Source organism: Opisthocomus hoazin, chromosome 4 (assembly GCF_030867145.1).
Source record: "Opisthocomus hoazin isolate bOpiHoa1 chromosome 4, bOpiHoa1.hap1, whole genome shotgun sequence".
Classification (NCBI taxonomy): Eukaryota; Metazoa; Chordata; class Aves; order Opisthocomiformes; family Opisthocomidae; genus Opisthocomus; species Opisthocomus hoazin.
The window spans coordinates 17,800,164-17,824,426 of record NC_134417.1 but is presented as its reverse complement, the minus strand read 5'-3'; the positions used below and the strand labels follow the sequence as shown (position 1 = coordinate 17,824,426).

General features: G+C 42.4%; 1 protein-coding gene across 7 annotated transcripts in view; it reads right to left on the bottom strand.

Annotated features, from left to right (window-relative positions):
* Positions 1-19,130, bottom strand: part of ARMC9 (armadillo repeat containing 9) — a 71,326-nt gene extending 52,196 nt beyond the window's left edge. For 6 of the 7 annotated variants that reach the window (XR_012763654.1, XR_012763655.1, XM_075418153.1 and 3 more), the window contains exons 1-9: positions 18,910-19,130; positions 18,654-18,749; positions 16,795-16,920; positions 16,086-16,256; positions 14,916-15,071; positions 12,182-12,274; positions 10,889-10,913; positions 6,286-6,443; positions 4,310-4,408 (exon numbers count right to left, since the gene is read on the bottom strand). Coding sequence is in view for 5 of the 7 variants with exons in the window: in XM_075418153.1 (XP_075274268.1) it covers positions 4,310-4,408; positions 6,286-6,443; positions 10,889-10,913; positions 12,182-12,274; positions 14,916-15,071; positions 16,086-16,256; positions 16,795-16,920; positions 18,654-18,704 (879 nt within the window). In the remaining 2 variants the exon portion in view is untranslated. Of the gene's footprint in view, positions 1-4,309; positions 4,409-6,285; positions 6,444-10,888; positions 10,914-12,181; positions 12,275-14,915; positions 15,072-16,085; positions 16,257-16,794; positions 16,921-18,653; positions 18,750-18,844 lie in introns of all 7 variants that reach the window. The other variant, XM_075418154.1, reaches the window with a different exon arrangement.
* Positions 19,131-24,263: the final 5,133 nt, after the last annotated feature.

Below are 24,263 nucleotides of genomic sequence, written 5' to 3'. Positions count from 1 at the left end.
TTGATGTTTGTACAAAAGTACTGTGCATTAGTAAGTGATACATGCTACCTTTATTGTGATTTCAAAGTCTGAGAACTCAAGGCTTTATATTACACAATACTACTTCCCTGACATTAAAAACTGAGCAGAGTACAATGCACTGGGAACTAAATCAAGTTTGCAGACAAATAATGCTACCAAGGATATAATCCAAGGTATACTCTTTAATTTCCTTGGGCAATACTTCATTTTGGTTGCAGCACTGGTACAGTCCTCCTTCACAGTATAACTTAAAACTACCAGTGTAGTGTAGCTGATTTAACAAAATGTACTGTAGAGTTCAAGTACACATCTCAGCAAATGATGCAGCTTTAGCATTTTCTGCTCTCAGAACCTGCTCCCAAACCTGGATTGTCCCCTGAGTTGCACCAGTATAGCTGACTGAACTCAAACACCTCCTCTTTCCAAACTATGCAATGCACATCCACTCATCCCCTAAGTAAACATAGTACAAATTTAAGGCTGCATGTCAGTACAATAAAAAAGTAATTTCATTGTTACTGATTTTCTTTTCTGCTCATGTATTTAGAAATACTGATCCACCAAAACTAATTATTTAAGGGTCTGGTCCTGGCATTGGTGATCAGGGTCAAATCCTGAATATTCAAGATGAAGAGAGGGAAAAAAAACCACACCACCAAACCACTATATTTAATGCCTGCTAAAACTCTTTAGACATTGACTTTTTTTTTTTTTTTCCAAACCTCTCACTCACCTTGCCTACCCAGTGACCTAATGGTAAGGATGAGCAAAGCAGCTGCCCCTCTGCTAGCCTCTTCCTTCTGCAATTATACACACAGGTGACTGCTCCTTAGGGCAGAAGTTCTGTGAAACGGAGTAGCTGGCAAGACTGCTCTCTAGTGTCTCTGATTAGTTATGAGCAAAAAGTGAAGGGACCTTCCAACACAAATCCAGCACAGATGCTGCAAACTCATGATACTACTTAGTCTGGGTTGTGATGCCTCCAGCTTTATTCCAGAACTTAGGCGAAAACCTGAAACCACTTAAGGACAGAACAATAACATCTAACTGTGTACCAACGAGGTATTTGGAATCCTTGAACAAAAAGTAACGGGATGCCTTAGTGGCCTAGTGGCAAACAGTCAGAATTTGGTTTTCAGTCCATCTCCTCTGGCTTCCTGGATCAACAGACTCGAAGTCGTTAGAAGTATTTTGGGATTATGAGGAAGGAGTCTCATTTTTCTTCTCAGAAGATGGGCTATATATATTTTTTCTTCTTAAACTTATTTGTGTTATAATGTTTGCTAATCATGCATAAAACCAGAACTCTCTACATGGGAAATAAACAAGACAATACGATCAACCTAGTGTAGACAAAATGATAAGATGAGGAAACCTGGTTATGATGCAGTGAAGGTCTACAAGCGAAGAGTGTGATTAACCCTCCAAAACTTGGCTAATGCCTCAGACAGCCTGAGCGTGTGAGTCTGCTTACAGAAACAACATCAGACTTCAGCTACAGCAGCTACTATAACCTCACTGTCCAGGAGTGACCTAAATCAGTCAAGAAACCCTTAATCTAAACTCTCAGTGCTATAGCGGTCCTGGTCCTTCACAAAAGAACTTTGCTGGCACAGCAACTACCTCAAATAGTGTGGGTAAAGGAGCCATAAAGTCACACAAAAATAGTTACACTAGTAAAGCCTAGTATAAAAATAGATATAACTGTGCCACAAGAACACAGCTTTATTCATTTTAACCTGGCTAATTTGGGACAGAAGGGAGGCAAAAAATTATTTCCAGGAGGTAAAAATTCCACCGCCAACAAATCCTCTTTCTCTGACCTATCTACCTAGCTGGAGCCTGTGCTAAAGTGGCCACAGTGGCATAAGTATAGTAGCAAAGGTGTTTCTGGAACAGAAATGCTTTTAGAGACACTTTTAGATATGCATAAACATGATGCAGAAGATCAAGAATCATTTCACAGCTGAGCATCTTTTAGCAGAAGGAAACAGAGGAAGTATGGCTGCAAGAGATTTTGAGCGGTCACCTAATCTGTCCAGAAGGAGCAGCCAAGCACCAACCATTCCTGGTAAATGGTCACCATTTGTCTACCTTGTTCTTAAAAACCAGCAGTGACACAGATTCTGGCTGAAATGTTGTGCTTATACGCTGCTGCTTACTTACTTCTTCAGTGATCACTTATTGTTCTTAAAACACCTAAAAGTTTTTTTCACAGAGAAGGAAACAGATGCCTACACCTAAAGGCTAATCCATACAAGGACAAATGTTTATGCTAAAATAGCATATGTGATAGGGGTATAGAAAGACATATGCAGTCTAGCAATAATCACCCAGCTTTTATCAGTAAAGACAGCTTCAGCCACTTCTGCACTCTCTGCAGAGCGGATGAAGAAACAAATCAGCACCTTGCATAAGGATGACATTCTTCCTTCTGTCCCCTTGCCAAAAGGGTTCAAGAGATCAAAGGATCAACTTACAATAACAAGAAAAAAAAATAATAAGAAAGTAACCCTCGGCAAACGGAGCACCTTGAAAGCACAGGAGAAAAAGAGCAGCCTTGATGCAAGCAGCGAGCAGGAAGACAGAAGAGGGCACATGGCTGTACAGAACGGATGATCTCAGTACAGGGAAGGGGCGCTGGGAGACACACAGAACCCCAACACCAGATGGCAAAAATGCAGAAGACTACTGGGGTAGATAAAACGTTATCTCAGAAAGCCATTGGCAGGGGAAGAGGGAAGACCCCTGAAAATTGTTGGTTAGAAGAAAGATGGCAGGGGGGTACATTACGGGGTGGGAGATGGCATAACCATGCACCACAGACATGGTGTAAATCTGAGGAGAGAGGAGTTACAGACAGTTGCTAATGTTGAGGTAGAAGACAAACAGATCCTGGTCCCTTCTTGAAACCCTGGGGTACGCAGCCTGCAAAAGCTGCTAAGCACGCACCTCCTAAATACATGGCAAGGCAGAGGAAGGAGTTCTGACCATCAGCAGGGAAGTGAGGGCATGTAAAACAGCTTGAAGAGCAATTAGGCATAATACTTTCCTCTGAAAATATTAGCACATAGAAAAGGGAACATTTTTATTATCTCATCATCTTTCTGTAACAGATTGTCAAGAGGAACAAAATGCACCCATAGCATCATTGTTATTAAAAACCTTGGCTAGAGTAAGGAGCAAGAATCTTATTTTCTTCTGCTTTGACACTTCACAAAGCTCTCCTACTACAAAGTTAGAGTATACATGAATGTCTGCCACAGCAAAAACAATAAGCACAGTTCATGACTTTGGCTTGTCCTTGTAAAGCAGTTGCACATAGTATTTTAGTATTAAAATATTTTAATGCAGTTTCAATGTTAGCGCTTATTTGAAAAATTTGAACAAGCTAGGTATTAAAAAAGGTTGTACCACTAAACAGCTCTTACACTACAATTAAATCATTTAAAATGTCACACCTCCAGGCACAGTTTCACAGACACTAGAAACTATCCAAAACTGGTTCTGCTGCTGGAGGTGGGGGGGAAGCTCCCTCTCCATTTAGGCAGAAGAGACTGAGCAGAACACTAATGGGCACAAGTAGCTGGGTATACTGCAGCTGTCTGAAAAGGGACCAGTGGCTGGTGAAGTGGGAAGACAAAAACCCTGGGGATCCCAGAGCTGCTTATCGATAAGATCCAGGCTCCTTAGATATGGGGTTACAGCCCATCATGTAAATCAACAAGGTGGCTTAGGTGTAGCATCTAACTGCCCATCTCTCAACTAGCTCTTACAAAAAAGGGAAGTCCTCCCTACCTCCTCTTTTCCCCATTTGTTCTCATGATCCTGTCTGAGGCTTCTCTTTTAGCTGGCTAAGCCAGTTCACTCTAGGGTTACAGGAGCATCACTGACAACAGAAACGAACAGAGAATGTGTCCAGAACTGGGCAACACCATCACCCCTTTTCAGCTAAATTAAACTGGCTAAGATATGCCATCAAGCCACACTCAGGACATCAGTTTTAGGGTTTTGTGGTTTTTTTAACATTCAGTTAGCATTAACAGATACACAGCCTACTGTTATCATAACAGCAGAATTCATCATACTTATGCAGCTATGACTGTGTACCTGTGTAATTCACCAGCGTTTGAGATCAAGCAAACCTTATGTATTGCCATCTTCTTATACAAGCTTGGACACACTATGTTTTGTCTTTACTACCCCACATGTGTTGTTCAACATACAGCTTAAGTGGTATTGTCTTTTGAGATAGTTACTGTAAAAAACCCCAAACATTAATACTTACAGTTCCAGGCCTTGTGAAGTCAATACTATGTGCTACACTTTGTCTCATTTGATTGCTAAACAAGCGAACACAAACACTTTGAAGATACTCTGGTGTGATCTAAAAATTAGGAACATAAAGAGAGAATATGATTATATAAAACTTACACTTTCTACCAGACAAGTGTTTTCAATCTAAAAGTTGGATTTGGGTTTTTTTTTCTTAAGAGGGCAAGAAATCACACACCCAAGACTCATCTATGCAAGCACAAGGTATATACTGCAACTACAGTTTTGTTCAGAAATGAAGAAAACTGTAAACTCTCTTCCACTGGGAATAGTTATACTATTCACAAGACTAATGCTAAACACTTTCAGAGAGTCTAGAAAAAAAACAGAATTTGTCACACCTGTGTTTGTATACAGGTTTTCCTCAATCAAAAGGCAAGTTGTCCAACAGTAAGTATGAAGCAGTTTTGTGCTGTAGTTAGACAATGATATGCTGATGTGTTGTCTAGCTAAAGAGCAGAACTTACACAACTGTCTTCCACAGCAGAGAGAATAAATATGAATTACACAGTACAGCACTTTGTGTTTCAATGCAAAACATCTCAGCAGGTTTAGTTTTTTTGATTTGGGAAATCTACACCCCAATATAACCACCTAATTTCAGAACAGTTATTCACTTCCCCAGAACAGAGGTGAGAGGACTGAGATTATAGAAATGCAAATGGGAACACTTATGATATTCTCAGACCAACAGAGAGACAACAAAACAATTCAAATTCAGAATGTTGTCATTTCAACACGACTTCGTTCAGTACCCAACTCCACTTCGGATTCAGCCATGACAGAAACCAAGATTCATAACGAAAGAGCACCCTCAGCTGGACACACCTGGGAAGGCTCAAACGACAAGGCTTACAAAGGAAATTCAACCAGCATGCCCAACAAAAGATAACCAGTGCCTGGTTCCTCCACCACAGAAGGTAAGAGGATATCACCCTGGAGAGCACTGAAGTGTGAAATGTGAGGCAGTGAATGAATGACTACGTGTTTCTTACTCTTCTTGAAGCTCATGTGAGCAGACACCTTTCCTAATCTCCTGTAAAGCAAAATCCGCACCTACAGGCGAATTCTTCCCTGCAGTACTGATATGAGCAGACAGTGATGCCAGATGCAGAGTAACAAACCACAAGATGTCCACGCTGATGACAGGAGGAAGGTACATACTGACTTTTCAGCAGGAGCTCCTACATCATTCTCCCTGCTAACAATTCACAGCTCCTTGAAAACCACCTAGAGGCCACTAACATCTGCCATAAGAATAATCTTCAGGCTATACAGAAGTTATAAGTACAGAGGCATGCTCGCAGAGAAGACGGCACAAAAGATGGAAGCATAAAATCATCTTTGTGTAAAAAATACCCATAAGAAAGTTGTGCCTTCTCCAGTCGCATGTGTAGCCCATTTCACACAGTGACTCATTCACTCCTATCTCAGTTCTCTTTACCAATGAAATTAACAAGTTCAGCTTCAAAGAACAGGGAGGCAAAGCTTTGCCTCACCAAAATTTTGGATGAGAATATTGTTGCCACCACAGCGTAACCTAAAACAGACCTGGCAGCAGTTTTAAAGATACCAGAACCTCTGATGGGCTGGACTGCAGTCAGTAATCACAGAAAAGTCCTCTAATCACTGCTGATTCCAAAGATCAAAAGGGGACCCTCACAAGAGATCTGAGATGTCTTGAGAGACAGTGACAGTTTCTTCAAGATTTCTGAGCCAGCACAATTCGATCCATCTTCTGCACTACCTTTGTCCTAGCACACAGGGGCAATGGAAGAATCTCTCACCCATTGTGCTGTGTTTCATTAGTAAAGACACAGAACTTGCAGAAATGCTCATAGCTATGAAGTTTCATTCACATTTTAGCGGCATTCTCTTTCCATTTTCTTGGGGGTGGGGAAGGAAGTACACATCCGAGTCATCTCTTACCATCTTGCCATTGACTGTGGCCTCCAAGGAATCCACCAGCTCTGCAGTGACTCCAATGAGGTTATGGTAGTCTGCCTGCATTTTGTTAAATCGCTTTAGGTATGTCATGGTCCTGTGCTCAGATTCCACTAACTGTTGATGAAGATGTTGCAACATATCTGTCAAGAGAACAATAAAAAAGAAATAACATCATCTTTTCAACCAAAAGGACAAAAGAACCCACAAGCATTTTTATCGCTCTGAAGGGACACCTTCAGCTGCTGCTGTGGAATTACTTTTATCCAAGGGGTGGAATTTTTCTGCAAGGACAACCCCACACTACTAGTGTAATTTCCTTTCATCACAACAGCTACAAGTATTTATTTTGCCTTAATTGCCCAAAGAAACAATCGCTTCACAGCTACAGCAGCAATACAACTATTAGACGGTAACATCACTGAATACATTTGTGAAGAGGACACTGTTTCAAAAGGCTGTTAATACATGAAGCTCCATGCTATCAGAGAAAAAACGAGGCCGTGGGCATCGAATCAGAAGACTGTACGACAAACTGCAGCTCAGACTCAGTTAACCGAACTTGCAATCTGCAGGTGAGATTCATGCACTACCTTCTGCATTCACTAAAGTAACAGTGGGTAAAAAACATTACCACACTGAGCAACTGGAAAGGTCAAGCAGCAACTCCAAACATAAAAGAACAAAACAAGAGAATGACAGCACCCAGAGATTCATGTCAGTGTTTGTTAGATTGCCCTGTGAGGCTGGGTGTTTTCTCCAGTTAATTTATAGAAACAGACCACTGATATTTAGATCATGTAGTGCTTTGCTTATTTCAAAGTAAATACTAAGTCTTCTATCTTTTAAGGAAAATGGTACAACTCACAGAAAAGAAAAACAAACAAAAAAACCCCACCCCACCAACATTCAAATTATCCAGTTCCCCATCTGCTATTAAAATAGTCGCTGAATTCTTCGAACTTGCAGGGAATTCTCTACTTCATTCTCTACTTCTACGCAAAATATTTCAGGTGATTCCATCACTTACCAGTTGATGGTAAGATATATTAGCTACTTTTAGTACCTTCAGTTTCTGAAACTAATTCAAATTTTTCTTTCATTTCTATTAAATTAAAAAAAAAAAAAAGTTACATTCCTGATACATTTTGTTCCTTTGGGTTCCATTACTTTGGAGACAAAAAAAGCAAACTAAGCACCAAAATCTGTATCCTCCCCACCCCAGTCTCAGACCTAGCCAAATTAGCATCCTACTTGGAAGCCAGGCACAGAATCTGGAGCTGTGTACCGCAGCGCGCATCTTCATCCCTGGACAAAACTATGAAGGGGGACACAATAGTTCTATTGTTACTGCTGACGTTTATGTATTTGCTTGAACATTGTGTTTTAAATTTGTTTGCCGAGAAGCCAGTATTGCTCTGGTGTTGTGAAGATGGCATCACTCCTACCCGCAAACAGACTGAATATTTACCATAGGACTTTCTGTTAAACAGTGGGCAGGAATCAGCCTGACTACACAGTTTCAGACAGAAGTAGGATTCGTGTTCACAGATTTTAAATTTTTGGGGGTTAGCGCAGAGCATTCCAAACAGCCCTATATGAGATATTTTAGGATGAAATAGATCCAAAGGGAAGAAAAACAAAGTAGCTAAGATGCAAAATTGTAAACTAGAAAAACTATTTCCTATTCCTGGCTTTGAACGGATTTTGCCCACGATCTTTGAGGAAACTGCTATCCTTTTTCATGATTCACTATCCCTTTCCACAAAGATACAGATCACATGTTCTTGCTACATAGAAGCATTGGGAAACATAACTGACATAAGCAGAAATCTCTGTGACCTTCATCTGGAGAATCCTAAGCAGTATGAAGTTTCCCTGCACAGTTATGCTCTGTGTTTAAAAAAAGCTCAGCATATGATACCTTGCAGCTACGATAAACAAGCTCTAAAGAATTTCGGTGTAGTTATTCAATAACTGTCCCTTGCCATTTGCTCCCCTGCTCTCTGAACTCAGGCACAAACCTCTGCTGTCCCATGGCAGCTGGCATAAGGGTGGGAATCTTCAGCCGAGGGGAAAAAAGGGGAGTGGAAGTGCTGTATTAGCACCATGGCTTATCTGGTAGAGCCTTCACAAGTCGTATTCTACAATGGCAATCTGGTTACATCGCAGGTAGTAATGTACTGATCATGCACAAATATCTGCCAAACAGCTTCTGACAAACCACTTCAAAAAGCAATAAACATGTGGACATAAGAGACAGAAAACTGCCAGTAAAATACTGCTCAAATAGAACTCTTCATAAAGCTTTCTTTACAAACAAAAAAGATCAAAGTCATTAGATAGCTCTATGATTTCAGATGTTAGAAATTGCTTTTAAACCTGTCACATCTTTTGGATTTTAAGGGTTTCTGAAACAGGCTGCTTTTATCCCATTTAGATTAAAAGCAGTAGACGGCAGAACAGCTTATTCTTACTTTCAGAAAATTTAGCAAAATTATCTTTTTAATGGGATCTTTTAGAGCAAATGTGCATTAATAGGCTTTAGCTATAAACTTTAGCTATAAATGGACAGGAATAAAATAAAGCATGGAATACAGAGAAGGTACATTTTCTTACTTCTAATCTGTATTTTTTCAATGTCTATGAGTTAAGAAAAAAAAAAGACAGTTACTGTACTCTCACAGCCTTGTCCCCTCTAAGTATGGCTGCTTTCTGAGAGCAATTCATGAATCACAGTATTCTGCACCTGCAGGATTTGCGACTGACACCTGATATCAAACTGCAAATCAAGCCAGCCTAATGATATTTTTCTTATACTTTCTAGGAGGGAGCTAAAAACAGTGTGAAATAACAGTAGAAGCTGTGACAAGCCACAGATCCCACTCAAACCCAGCAAAATGCACTTGAAAGATCAAAAGGAACACTAGAACTGCTCCCAGTAGCATTGAGTAATCTTGCTGAGCGCGCCAAACTTTTTAAAATTTTTTAAGCTGTTAAAACCATCTCAACTGCCATCAATATTCATCAACCTAAATATCAAAAGAGTTAAGACAGCTTCCAAAGACAACACAAATTATTCTTCCTTGATAATAATCATTCAACTTCGATTTTATTTTTATTCCACAGCCATCACTGCTAAATGGCTACAACGGCTTTAATATGATACAGCTCCAAAACAAGAATATATTTCTAAAGTAATAAAGATTCTCAGAGCAACCATTGCACAAAACTAGTTACTCATCAGCACTTTATTCCTTTGCCTAGATGAGCAAATCGGAATACATTTTTATTTAACTGTGATACAACACATTTAATTCCGAAATTTCCAGTGGATGTATCTAGAGTGTGACTTTCACTCAGAGGAAAGTTGGAAGCACCAAGTCATGAAACATAACCCTACTCATAATTTGCTTACTTTTCATAGTCCAGTGGGGAAAATTTCCAGTGATGAAAATCTGTTTCCACCTACAGTCAGCAGGAAAAAACTACATAACCAAAACTCAAAGCAGCTCAGGAACTCTAGTCTTGGCAATTAAGAAACAGGGTCTAATTTACCCCTTGCCTATTAAATCCAGGGATTATCAGCTACAAACACTGGTCTTTAATGAGACTAGGGAGTGAAAGAGAGAAATCACAGAGTCTTGACATATCTTGCATTTTTTATATCATTATCTTCTCACACAAAGTAATTTTACTAAAAAAGGAAAAGTATTTCATGAAAGTTTCTCTTACTGAAAGAGTAGGAAGCTTTCACCATGGACATGTAGCTGACTCAAGTACAGACAGCTGTCAGAAGACAACTCGAGGAAAAGTCATTTTAGGAACCCAGCTGATAAAGTGAACACAGAAAGTCAAGTGAAAAAATGAATGCGAGGTAGTTGGGAACCTAAGTTCTATTTATTGAACTGATTTTTAAACAGTGTATACTTCCAGTGCCACCAGCATCTAATGGGATTCAGTGTTGAAATTATTATGTTTTAAAGGACCCCAATTCACTTACACACTTCAGTAGGTAAGAACAGCTTACCTCAAAATGCAACACATTAGCGAGTCCTACTTAAATTGACACATTCTTATTCTGGAGATACCAATATGTACTATTTTAGGAGTTTAAACGGGATGACTGAATAGGAACAAAAATGAACTTTGTCTAAGATCATCAGAATAACTGAATAATATTCGAAGTCTGGAAGATACAGCTAGGCATAAGCAGGTATGGGAAAAGGATCTGAGCACATTTACTTTCATTATAACTAAATGTTAGTGCAAAGTGCACTGTACAAAGTGCAGACCTGGTATGCACTTTGTACAGAGTTCTGCATTTGTTTATACCATATTTTAGGACAGAATATACTTAAAATACAAATCCTACTACTAGGCCCTCTGCCATTTCTAGTATATGCCTATGCTCAACCCTACTGACCTCAAGCAGTCTAGCAATTACGGTCACCAAGACACGGGTCTAGATTTCAAAGGACTTTTTGCCACACATCACTAGTTTTCCCATCATTGCAGGCATACCTTCCACTACTGTTATAACCCCCAATAATCTTACAGAACATCCTTACCACATCTCAGCGTTTACCTTTGTTGCACTGTCCATTCTCCTTCTGTTGTACAAGTCGGAGCAGTTCAGGAAAATGTGCATCCTTTCAGTACGTGTTTGTTCCGGAGATACAGAATGAGAAACCAACTAGCAAACCCAACCAAGCCAGATATTTCTACTGTTCCAGGCAACAGACAATGCCTGATGCTTCACAGGAGAGCAAGAATAAATAAATCAATAAAAAAAAACCCTAAAAATCTTGTAAGTGCACAATGTACAATGTTGCACAGAGACTTGAAACTTCTTGCTGACCTTTAAAGATACTAGATCCAGCCCTGAAGTACAAGATATTGTAACTCCAGTCTAAATGTATCAACATCAAAATCAAAAGTCAAACCTCTGATTTTACAGAAAATCAACATACAAATATGCAAGTGGTTCAGGGTAAGTCAGGTTTAATACCTAAGAAATATTCAGAGCTCAATCAGGATGCAGTACATTACTCCGTTAAGAGGAATAAGCAGAGAGAAAATATTCTTCAGTTGTTCTGTGCCAGACTCCCACAAAAACATCTGTAACATGGGAGTGAAAGCAGTGTTTTGATCACTGCTCTCCATCCTGGAAAATGGGTAGGAATGGAACAGAAGGAAATAACTTCCAGCTCATCATCGAATACCACCATGGCAACACGCTGCTTTAGAATGAAGTAAGATACAGCAGGAAAAGGACTTTCAACTTCTCCTGTTTGTTTGTTTGGTGTTTTGTTTTTTTTAAAAAAAGGCAAAAAAAGGCCAGAAACATAGAATGCAGTTCAGTTCTATATACCTTGCCTTTAACTGTATTGACCAAAAATGGAGAAGACAATTTGTCATATAGCTAGTTAGTTTGCATATTAGGCTTGACAACATAGCTTAAACAATATTGTTAGAAAAACAATACAGTCTGAAGCACAAGCCATTTAATAAAACAGTAATTTCTGGAACCCTGGAAAACTTTCAGCCAGTTCCTGAAATAGCTAATTGAAAAGACTAACAGCTTTACAAATGTTAAGAAAGAAGTCAGGTCAGGTCGGTGCCTTGAGTATGCTGTACCTCATACATGGAAGCAAAGAATGGTCATATGATAAATATACAGGTTCATATGCATCTATGCATTGTCTTTACATAACTTTTTCAAAAGGTTTTTTTGAATGCAGGTTATAAACATAAAAGCACTGAACAGCAATGTTACTGTGATTCTGCAATAAATCTTAACAGCACGCTCTTCCAACAAATCCTACTGCCTCTTCATAGTAATTCCAATTATCTTCAAAGTGTTTTCTCAAAAGGATACAAATAAAGTGAGAAGCCGGGGAGTCTGTCTGGCTTTGAGAGTCAGAGACAGGAACTTTTCCAGTCTTGTCCTTAAATCCAATGTCCAAGAATCCTTGAAAAGAAAAACAAATGATGACAGTTGTTCACCAAATATGTACACTCTGCTGAAAGCACTGTTCAGATCACAGCAACCTTCCACTAGTAAACAAGGCAGCCAGCACTGTATTGAAAAGTTTTTCCCTTCACTGTTACTGACGTGAATGTGTTTGCTAGCTACCCATAAAAGCGTACAGAAGTTAGAAGAGAGTTCAGGATTATCCCTAGACAAGAGTTCTAACAACACAATGTAGCTTTATTTCAAGTGTAAAACTATCATATAGTGTTGGTGCTGCCAAATTAGAAGTACATTTAAAATATAAACACCTTCAGAAAAAGTTAAAAAGATTAATATGAATTTTAAATCAATTAAATAGAGCTCAAAATGAATAATTTTCCATTACTCAGTTTTCAAAGTAATCATGGTCATCATCTTTCACTCCTAACAAGATCTGGGAACTGTAAATTTTGTCAATAACTATTGCAAGCGTCACAACATGACATCAGTGACCAGGGTACAGCATTTCTAAAATACGGATTTTGAGAAAAACAACTCATGTACAAAAAATGGATCAAAGTATCAGCCACTAACTGGAATGCTGTCTTCTGTCTGACATAGTGCCTCATACGCACAAGAAAATAATATTTAACTAAAAAAGCCAAACTACACCTAAGAATTCACTGAATACTCACTTCTATTTCAAACCTTCAGTTAAGCTACTTTCAGCTTGACAAAAAGCTAGCCAACAGATGAAAAAGTAGAATCTTCCAAAAAGTAGCAGGAGCTTCCTAAATTTACTGCTGTATATGTGTATGTTGCAAGCTGTTCTCACAGCTCAGATTTGCCCTTATTTCACCATGCTGGACAGTGTACAGAATTTACTTGCTGCATTTACCAATTCAGTATCCAGCCAGTGGTGCACCACAGCATGCTGTATATTATCAAAGAAACCATGTCTCCTACGGAGAGGAGTGTGTATTATTTTTCAAGATGTATTACACAAACAGACAGGAACTCCAGCTATATAAAGCATCAGATGCCCGAGAAAAGAAAAATGCTGTAATAAGGCTGCTTAGTAGACTAGTGACTCACTGCTGTTTTTTCTCAAAAGTAAACCAATCTGTGTTTCAACACTAACACGGAATGAGCTGTACAATTCCCACAAGAAAATATGAGTGACTGTGGACTAAGAGCTTGGACACTGGGTTACTACGAATAAATCTGAGGAACTCATCTTAGATAAGGCATTAAAAAACAAAAAATGCTGTTAAGTATAATTAAAAAAAGAGTAGTCATAACTCATCTCTGAGGTCACCAGTACATCTCATTATTTATAGCTAGTCCCAAAGGAAAATGGCAGTATATGCCTTTTTTGGGTGTTAAACTGGAGCTCCTCATCAGCTGGCACATCCAAAGTCAGCCCTAGGGCAAGTACCACTTCAGCTTTGATTTGATATCAAAAAGTGTGTGGCAGCAATGCAGGCTGAAGATACTTCCTCCCACCACAATAACTGTCCACAGCTGCTTAGGTAAGCCAGCACAACTGTCCATGAGGTAGGATGGTGAAGCATTTCAAGCACATAACCCTGCAAAATATTACATATATTTTACAAACAAATATGTGTACGTCTGTGTGTACATGGGAGCCGTATACACACACATTCACAGGCAATAAAGCAGATCAGTTCCTTGATCCAGTCCAAGTGCAACGACACAACCAGCCATTTCCAGCATAACCAAGAAGTTAAGGCGCAACTTTGCACCGCAGGAACAAGCCGTCAGCAGGTGAAATAGTGGCTGTAACTTCCCCACTGTTATTGCCACCAATACTTTGGAAGGTCAAACCACAGCTCTGGACATCATCTCCTAGCCATCAACCCGCATAGTGCCCAGCAAGCAGTCAATGTAAGAGTGTTTTCCTACCGCTCCATCAACAGAGTAACTGTAGACCATCATCACACTGAAAGTGCACCTGCAAATGAGCTCTATTTTGAAGCAAGCATACTTTTACACTCTCTTCTCACCTTGCACATGCCAGCCTAAGAACTGAACTCGGAAACAGACACCCAAAGGCAAGGAATAAAACACATTTAACAAAAAAATTAACCAGGAAAAACGCCTATGGCAAGAGTCACCAAACCGCTAAGCAACGCTATGCTCTTCCAGCATTTTTTGGGAAGGATACAGGAGGATTACTTATAAACTTGACTTTCTCTTTTCCACATTACATGAAACTACTTCAGTCTTCTTACGCCTAGCTATCATGCTTTAAGTCCAGCTATACGTACACAGATAGTGGGGTTGGGCAACAACCTCAAAGCAAATAAGTGGCCTTGAACTACTACATAGCGACTCCCAGAAGCATGCGTGTTTCAGGGTTGTGTGGAAAGGAAGGAAAGGTAGCAATTCTTATTCATGGACACAAAGCCAGTGTACCATTTAGGACTCAAGAAAATATAAAATACATTTAAGATGGTACTCTGCTATTGATAGCACGCTCACAACCCTTCCTCCGTCAAATATATGTTCTTTTTTGACTGCACAGTTTCTGTTAAAGGAAACAATAAAAGTAATTACCAAACTAAACATCAATCAATATCTATCACCCCATGAGAAAAATCATCATAAACATCACCTCTGCAAAATAGATACTTACCTGGAAAAGTTCTTTAAATGAAGGATGGACTATGGGGTTTGGAACAAAAGGCAAAGCATAGAAGGCAAGAAACTCTGTAGTCTGACTCAGTGCAGCTCCTTTTGTTTCCAAGTATGCTTTAAAATGAGAAATCCTTTCCTCAAGTTCAGCTTTGTCCTAGGAAATAAAGCAGCATATTTATTTAGAAAACTACCACTCTGAATGTACTGTAAAGCTGGAAAGTAAAAGCAAAGACCTAAATACATTAACATCAAGCTTGAAATCCCAGAACGTTTGTTATCTAAAAAACAACACATATTTAACTACAGAGCACTTTATCTTCTTTTCACCATTCAAAAAAGAAAATTTAAACCCATGTTGTTATTTGTGTCACCCAGGTCGAACAAAAGAAGAGAGGAACAATCGCTTTTTGAATGTAAGTTATTCCTGGCCACTTCAGGCTAGACCTCTAAAGCAGCGTGCCACTTCCACACTCAGGGCAGAGAGGAAACACCTACTTTAGACACACTTTATTTCAGTGATAAGTGCAGAAATGTAACATCCACTCAACACAGCACGAGGAAAGGGAGCTGGCATGCAGAACAGACCAGAAGCTCCTTAGAGGTTACAAAACACACTGAAGGCATCCAAACGCTCCTGTAGCAGCTGGCAGGTGTAGGGCAGGACCTATTAAGCCCTGGCTGATGTGGCTGGCTCCAGGCTACTTAAATGTCCCTTTGTCATAAAAGTCCCATATAACAGATATTTTATCACAGCTTGGAATTATTGTTTTCAGTATGATATACTAAGCTGGCCAAGATTCCGCTTTCCCATTTTATCAGAAATGTTTATATTTCAACAACATAGCTTCAGTCCAAACCAGAAGCAAAATAAGTGTTTTAAGAATCTCCTACAGACTATACTTAGAGGTGCGAAAGTATCATCGTGCTGGTATTTTCCAAATTAAAATATTTCAGGAGCTCCGAGATAAGGACACCTCCAAATTCCATCTCTGTACTTCACAACACAAGGTGTCTGGTTCAACTAAAACGGAGAGTGTGGCCCAAAAACTGGATACATATTCTGGGAATTCTTCTTACTAAACATCCCATCCTTCTCCACACTAAAGACAAATAAATGAAGTAAAACAAATAAAAGCAATTTGAAATATGAACTGTGAACTAAACTTACAGGCTTTCCCACAGAGTGTTTTAAGAGGTATGTGGCAAAGTGTACGTGAAGATAGAACTCCAGCTTCTGAGCAACCGGTTCATTGTCCCGGACTGAAAACGAAATATGCTCCTCCCAGAGTTGGAAGAAAACTTTCTGCTCACCATTTTCAAATGCTGTAAGCAGATCCTTCTGCAAAGGGGAAAAGCATTCAGTGAAAAATCAAACACAGAAGAGATGCATTTTTTCAACAGCAGGTTAGTGAACGAAGAATTCAAGTGCCATCTGAACACTTGGAATTAAAAAGTTTTATCCAAGATCTCTCACTATCCAATGACCACCTAAATATTCTTTCTCCATCTACCTTTAATACAAGAAGCAAAGTCCTAATTTTCAAGCACGTTCATCTGGGGATCCATCTTTACCACAAGAGAAAAATAAATGCCTACAGTGTGTGAAAATCAGTCTTACCAAAGTGCGGCAAGCTACAAACCTATAACAGCGTGAACCAAAACTACCGTCTCACATTCAAAAGGACTAGAGTTCTGCAAATAAAAAACCAAACTTGAAGGTTCCTGTACTGAAAGAAGACTGCTAGCAGACTTCTTCAAATAATCAAGGATCTGTTCAGACAGTTCAGATAATCTCACTGCTGTAATAATTTACACGATGGTTAGTGGCCTTTAACTGGTTTTAGTATTACTCAAAGTAAGTGTAAACAATGCATTACCTGAACAGGCAAAGCTTTTGAATCTCTTGAAGAGACACCTGCTGCTTTAGGTAATGGTTTCCCTTTTATTTTACATTCCTTTGTAAATACTTTCACTGTTTCTTCAAATTCAGCAAAATCCAAGTACTGCAAGACAAAAACATACAAGAACAATATTTTTTTTAGATTATTAATCCTTCAGTGAGTGACTCAGAGATCACCAAAGTCCTTTAAAGTTTCTCTGTAGCAGGGTCCATAAATGCCAAAGACTGTGCAGCAATAAACCAAGAACTGGTACCTCGTGGTAAGAAAATACTGTCTCTCAACTAAATTTCCTGCTTCATCCTAGACAACAGTACTGACAACCGAGCACATCCTCTCTGCAAGAATGATGCCCCTCAATTTAGCCAGTAATTTCATTTAACCAAAGAAGAAAAAGAACTAAAATCCATTAATGCTATATGTCGGTTGAAGAAACAAGTAAATAAATTCCTTGCAACTAATGTTCTCAGAGGACAGAATTCTTAAGTGTGATGCTCGTCTCCACAGCAGCAGTCAGACAGCTTGAATTCTAAGCCAGGTCACTCATCTGAAGCTGTGCAACCCAAATTAACGAACACCTAATCAAGCACTATTCTTCTGAGAAAGAAATAAACAGCCCTGCCTCTTCCTCCCACAACGTAGTCACAATATTACACACAACTTTCTCCTCCTCTCCCATCTCAGGAGTCTTAGTTATTGGTTGCTGAAGCAAGACATCCCGTTTCATTTTATAGACTTGATCTGGATGCCAAGCATCGCCACAGAGAGCAAGAATTGTTTACTTTCTTCACTGTTAACATCAACAGTAGTATAGTAATGATTAAGTACTTTAACCTCTTTTTAGATTTGTTTTCCGAGATACACAGAAAGATTTTAAGTTGTGTATGATTTTGCCATTTGGCAGACTCTTTCAGCAGGAATTAACTGTCCAGGCTTTCAACAGACGGCCTGGTGAAAGCTGGGCACAGTGATGGCAGACTGCCGCTGCTGATCGCCCCTCCGCAGCACCGGCAGCTGTGGAACCCTGCAATAGGTTGGGTCACACAAGGCAGGGGGGGTTAGGCTGTTAGTTTGGTGTTCACTGAGGGCCCTAAACTATGCTACCAACTCAGTGTTGATCAAAGGGATGAGGCAGTAACAAGCAGCAGAGATCAGAGTTTGTATTCTTGTTCCAAATTATAAACATCCCATTTTAGCCAACTTATCCAGAAGACTGAAGCACAGACTACCAGAGAGGTACCTGCCCTCGAAACTTCGTCTCTTGCTGTCTTTTTCAGGGGACAATTTCACACTTTAGAATATCTTCTGATTACCTCTTACGAGCAATATGCACAGAGGAGTGCCTAGCTGGAAAATCCTGCTTAGACATTAAACCATGGAGATCAGAGGTCTCAGGACTTCAGCCTGGGCTTTGTCAGCTCTAGCGTTTTCACATGCCTCATGATTTTATATACGTATGGAATGAGGTAGCAGCTAAGCGATATTTTAAAGATCTCACTGTTACCATAGCTTGGACCTGAGCCCCAAAGCTGTCTATGGATCTAATCTACTTAACTGTTCTGTTCATGAAAGCCTCATTTGCAATGAACAACAGATAATTCTAGATTGATGTGATGTTTGACAGCTGGCATTTAATGGACATTGAGCCCTTTGAACCTACTAAGCAGGACAGGAGTCAGCACAATCTCAGGATACAGCAAACACTTGACCAGTGAAATAACCCCAGAATTCAGATCACAGTTGCAATGCCCGGCTCCGAATACAAGCATCATGAAGTTACACCTTGCTCACTGCAACTTCAAAAAAAAAAAAAAAGGCAAAAAAGAGAGAAAACCAACCTCTCTCACTAGTCCAAGCAACTCGGCTTCATAAGCTAAAACGTCACCCATCGCTAAGCGTTACTGCTGTGTCTCATCATGGACAAACCTAGGAAACTGCGAAGAAGGGGAGCGTTAGCAGGCAGCACAGCGGCTCACACGGCCCGTCAGCAGTCTCATCGCCAAGCAGACCGCGTGAGGAAGATACCCACCCCCCCACGGCACCTCCAAAGAAGGTCCGAAGCCGGCCCTCGCCCACCCGAACCGCGGTTCTCACCAGGCCGCGGGGTGGTCACAGAAGCCGCTCACACAGCAGCCCGCGGGAGCGGCCCGCCGCCCCGCTACACGGGCCGGGGCGCCGCGGCCGCCCCCTCAGGGCCGAGAGGCATGCGGCCCTACCGGCTCCGAGCCGAGCGGAGCGAAGCGAGCAAACCCCGAGCGCCAGCGGCGCGGCCGGCCCGGCTACCCGCTCCAGCCGCGGCCTACTTGCCCCGCGGCCCCGCGCCGCCGCCCGTCGCCTTAGCAACCGCAGCCTCACGCCCCGCCGCGCCCCCTCCCGCCGCACGTGATCCTGCTCAGCCAATCCCAGGCCAGGAAGGGCGCGTCACGTGTCGAGGGGGGGTGGGCCCCGCCGTGCTGGCGGGCAGCGCCCCCTGGAGGCGGGGGCGGGGAGCCGCAGCTTGTTCTCGCTGTGGTGCAGAAGCGGGTGTTCCCGGTTCCCGCTCTCCGACAGCACTTGAGGAGAGTTTGGGGTCAGGCTCGTTTTTTAAAACAATCCGCTGTCTTAGCACACGTTTCTGTAGCTCCCTCCCACCCTGGGCAGGCCAGAAGGCGTCTAAAAACAGCGCAGCCCGGCTTCTCCCTACACTTGTCCGCAGCCCCGTCGCCTCCAGATGCGTGGTTATCAGTTCTGCATTGCAGCTCCCCTGTCCCCGCCACCCAGGGGACGTCCCAGGGGACGGCAGCGCCAGTCCTGCTGCGGCTGCAGCGGCCGGTCGCCCCTCTCCCCTCACGGCTTGGAAGGCTCCTTCGGGAGCGACAGTGGGCAAGAAGCGCAGGGTCTTGCCGTGGCATTACCTCGTGGAAGCCTGACCAAAACAAAGGAGAGAATGGGCCAAGCGCCTTAGCGAGGCTTTGTCCCATTTTTAATTAACAGCAGTGTTGGTGAACCTCTTGCCATTACCACCAAGTTTTCCTTAGCGAGGCTTTGTCCCATTTTTAATTAATAGTGGTGTTGATGAATGTCTTGCCATTAACAGCAAGTTTTCTAGCAAGTGTTGGCTAGACAGAGCGAAATGACATGCTACCACCAGTGATGTCCTGCCCGGGGTTTCAGCCTCATCCTGTGCAGCCCTGTTTTCCACCGCAAACACCTAAGATGACCCATGTCCTCTGCCCATCCCCCAACCAGGCGCAGCACAGCCCCGTCTTTCTTCCTTTAAAAGGTCCCTAAAGCGGGCAGCCAAAACTGAGCACAGAGCTTTGCATCTGTCCCACACACAGGGATTTGGACCCTTAATTATCTCACAAAACCCAAAACTAATCTCAGCAGCCAGCTCAGAGGCGCTGCTCTCTACCGAGACTGTTTCCAGCCGAATCTTAACTTTCTAACACCAGTGTGGATGAATGCAGTTCAGGGTACAGCCTTCCTTTGGCTCATGATCTAAGGGTGTCCTTCTCCTTATGCAATTAAAAAAAATATTTAAGGAACAGGAAAAAAAAAAAATCACCCTTAAGCATTCTTGCCAAATATAAAATCATCAGCTTGCTAGGTGAAATGTTTGGAAAGGGCAAGGCAATGGGAAGCAGAGTTATGACAGATGGTGAGCAGGCACTAGCGCTGCAGCTATAACCCACGGGAGTTATTTCACCACTGTTCCACGGCCAGTCAGCAGTGGGTTGGTATCTGTGAACAAAAGTCTGAGGCAGACTGCTGCTCTTTGGGAAAGGAAAGGAAGACGTTAAGTATCTTATGAAGGGCAGAAGCAGCCTTGACAAACCTATGCCCCCTCCCATGCCTTGCTTCAAATTATGGTTGTCCCAGTAAGGGACAGAACAATGGTTTGAGCCAGGGTTGTGCCAAACCGCCCAGTTTTTACGTACTTGCATTTCATGTGATGGATGAAAAGGTGCCAGGAACAGGTCATTTCATCCATCACCTCTGTTTGTGCCAGAGGCCCTTGAAAACTTCTCATGCTCTAACTCAGCATGCGTGGGAGATGTTCTCAGTTGAAGAAATTCCGCCAAGGAAGGAGCTTCCCCAGGAAATCAGGAGAAACCTCACCAGTTTTCTTCAGCCTCCCTCCTTCCCCAGCACTCCCAGCAAACACATAACAGGCAAGGGCAAAGGGACAGAAGAGCAGATCCCTGAAACCCTGGTAAGGATCCCACCACTCTCAGCACATCGCAGAGAAGTCTGCAGGGCACGGTAGTTTGCCTCATGGTGCACCGCCATGTGTTGTTTGGAGACGATACAAGCCCAGGACAGGGTTGGTAGGGTGGTTTAGTACCTGTCAGCATGTCCTACTGCAAGCCAGAAGGACCCATGTGGAGGAGGCTGGCTGCTTGTCTGGGGTTGTTGCAAGCAGAAAGGGAATGCATTGGCTGAACACAGGGAGAAGAGCCCCAGGGAAAATTATCTAGCAATGCTAAAGTACAGCATGAGGCTTCCTGACGAAGGAATTGGTCAGGACCATGGGCACCATTTGTTCTGGAAGGGAAGATGAGCACCCGACACCTCGTTCGACACCTGCCTTTGCCACCTTCCCCTGAGCAAGCGCATCACTATAGCAAACCTCAGCTTCACTCACAGGGACATCCACTCCTGCTCTAGCGCTCTAGATACTCTCTGCTTTGCCATATCCTTGGAATCGTCTGTGTGGAGAATTCCAGATGGTGCAAAGCCATGGCAAAACCACAGCAGCTCAAAGGACCGCGGTGCTTCTAGGGTTTGCCATGGCATTGCTGTCAAAGGTAAAGATAGGCAGGCCTCCTTCTATTTATTTTAAAAACCAGATGCTGTGCAATGCAGAGAAATTTTTGTAGTCCCCGTGGTTTCTTGGAGGGTGTTGGCAGCCTGGAGTTTGGATCAAAGAAATTCCTAGGAAACTCACTGTAAATCTTAGAAATCATTCAGCAATGCCTAGAAAGTAGTCTGTGATTTCTGGAAAGCAATGAGGAATTGCTAGGAAGTACTTGGAAATTTCTAGGAAGTGCTCTGCAATCCCTAGAAAACACTTGGATATATCTAGAAACGACTCTGCAATTAAGAAAGCACCTGAAAATGCCTAGAAACCATGGGTAAAGGCCTAGAAAGCGCTGAGAAAGCTGCCTGAAATTCCAGCGAAGCACGTCAGACTGTTCAGAAGGCACCTTGGAACTCCAGTCCGTAACTCCTACAAAGTTCTCTGCAATTCCTAGAAAGAACAAGGATATTCCTGGAAAGCCCAAAGAAATTCCCAGAAAGTAAGGGAAAATTCCTATGGCCCAGTCTGAATTCCTACAAAGTTGTGGGAAATTCCTAGAAAGCCCACTGAAATTTCTAGAAAGCACATGAGCATTTTTAGAGAGCATCAGGGAATTCCTAGGAAGCAAGGGGAAATTTCTGTTCTGTTAAGTTGTGTTTTCGTTGCTCACCAGGAGTATGACAATTAGCATTGAAAGTGGCTTTGTAGTTACTGCGTGCACTGGTAAGTGGTCAGGTAGGTATGTGATTGCGCTGGTAATTGGAATTTCTGGGTTTTGTGATTTGTATGCTAAATACCAAAGTTTTATGTATATAAACAAGCATGAGGTTTACATACTTAATAATACAAATTGTGGATATAGTCTGCATATACGGAGAGTATGTCTACAGCCAGAGGTTTCTTCTTTCTGTTGCATACACTTCTAGGGAGATCTCACAATACAAAACTGCAAATATTTACGTTGAGTTCTGCCATGCTAGAGCCTAGTGGACATTTAGCCCATCCCCAGCGGGAGGAAGGGCCGAGTCCCTCGTCCATCTATAGCCCCCTCGCCACGGCTGTGTGTGCAGCCTTCTGGGCTCCTTCTTGCTCCAGCTGAAGGAAGGCAATGGGGCTGTGAATTCCTCCTCCTCCTGTTTGTCACCTATCCCTCTAACTTTCTAAAGGAGTAAACGACTTGCAGCGTGGTCCCAAAGTTTTTGAGCAGACCAGCTGCAGCTACTCTCCTTCTTTGTGCAGGCAGCCGCACTATCCTGTGTGTTCCCTCTCTCCTCCTTTGCTTTGCTGACAATCAGGCACCGCCCCTAGGGAAAAAGAGAGGGATTTTACGCTGTTTTTCTCCTTTTCCCATCTTCAGGACGATGTGCATCCAGCTGTCTGTCTCCTCTGAATAGCCAAGCGGGACTGACGTCGTGCTGGGGGCAGGACGGTGGGAAGGGCTGGGTGGGATCTGGGCTTTGCTTGATCATATTTTTTCTTCTTTTTTTCCTCCCATTCTTGCAGAAGCTCCCTTCCAGCAGGCAGGCAAGGCTGCTGTGCACACGCTGCCTTGCACAGGCTTGGCCACAATCCTGAGGTGCTTGGGCAGAGACACCTTTTTGGGGAGGTGCTATCCAGGGGTGAACATCCACTCGCTGGCCAGCACCTGGGGTAAAGTTAGGAAGATGCAAAACTTGTGCCTCAGACCTGAAAAGCAGGACTTCACTGCCCTGTGCGTCCAAGGGAGGATATTCATCATGGCCTGGGGGATCACCCCAGCTCCACAGATCAGGTTTTTCTTGGGGCAGGTGTCATTGCCACCTCTGCAGAGGGGTGAGCATTCCTGTGGCTGGGCCACCAACTCCACCAGCTGCAGGTTCTAGGCTGGATCATTACCTGTTACTTGACTGAAAAACAGAAGGCTATTCTCTGTGCCCACGTGGCAGATTTTGCAGGAAATGTCTTCTTGCAATGGCCTTTCCAAGTGGTTGCATTAAAAATAAAAGCACGCAGGCAAGAGGGGAACATTTTTCAAAGCTTAAACATCCTGTTATTTTCTGAGACAAACTTCAGCTTTTAGTTGCCAAAAAAGATTTTGGTTTGGATTTTCAGCGAATACTTTGAAGGAGCATTTAGGCAATAAATAAGTCATTCGAGTTTTTAGTTGATGACACGTTATTGTTGGTTGGGTTGGAGCACGGACTGGCTCCTGCTGGGACTGGCTGGGGGGCAGAAGGGTTGGTTTGGACCAGCATCCTGCACTTGGGCAGGGCACTTGCCCAGCAGCTCAGACGCTGCTCACATACCGAGTTACCCAGCAATGCTTCCCCAGGGCCCTCTGCAAGGGAAACCGAGGCAACGGAATTACAAAACCTCTCTGCTCTCTCTAGCACCAGGCTATCATAAAGCTGCTCTGTCTCCCTTGGATGGAGCTTGTTTAGCTGCTGCAGAGCCTCGAGTTTCATCTCTCCCCACCTCTCCCCGAAGGATGTGGTCAGCCCCATGCCAGGCTATTTATATGTGGACCCTTCTCCAGTGATTTCCTGTAACCAAAGTCCCTGACCAGGAGAGGCACAACGGAGACTTTGATTTTGTGCCACAGGATGCATGAAGGAGGCAACATGGTGAACTCAGCTCTTCTTGAGATCCAGAAGACTTTTGGTCTGCTCAGTGCAGAGCAAGGTGG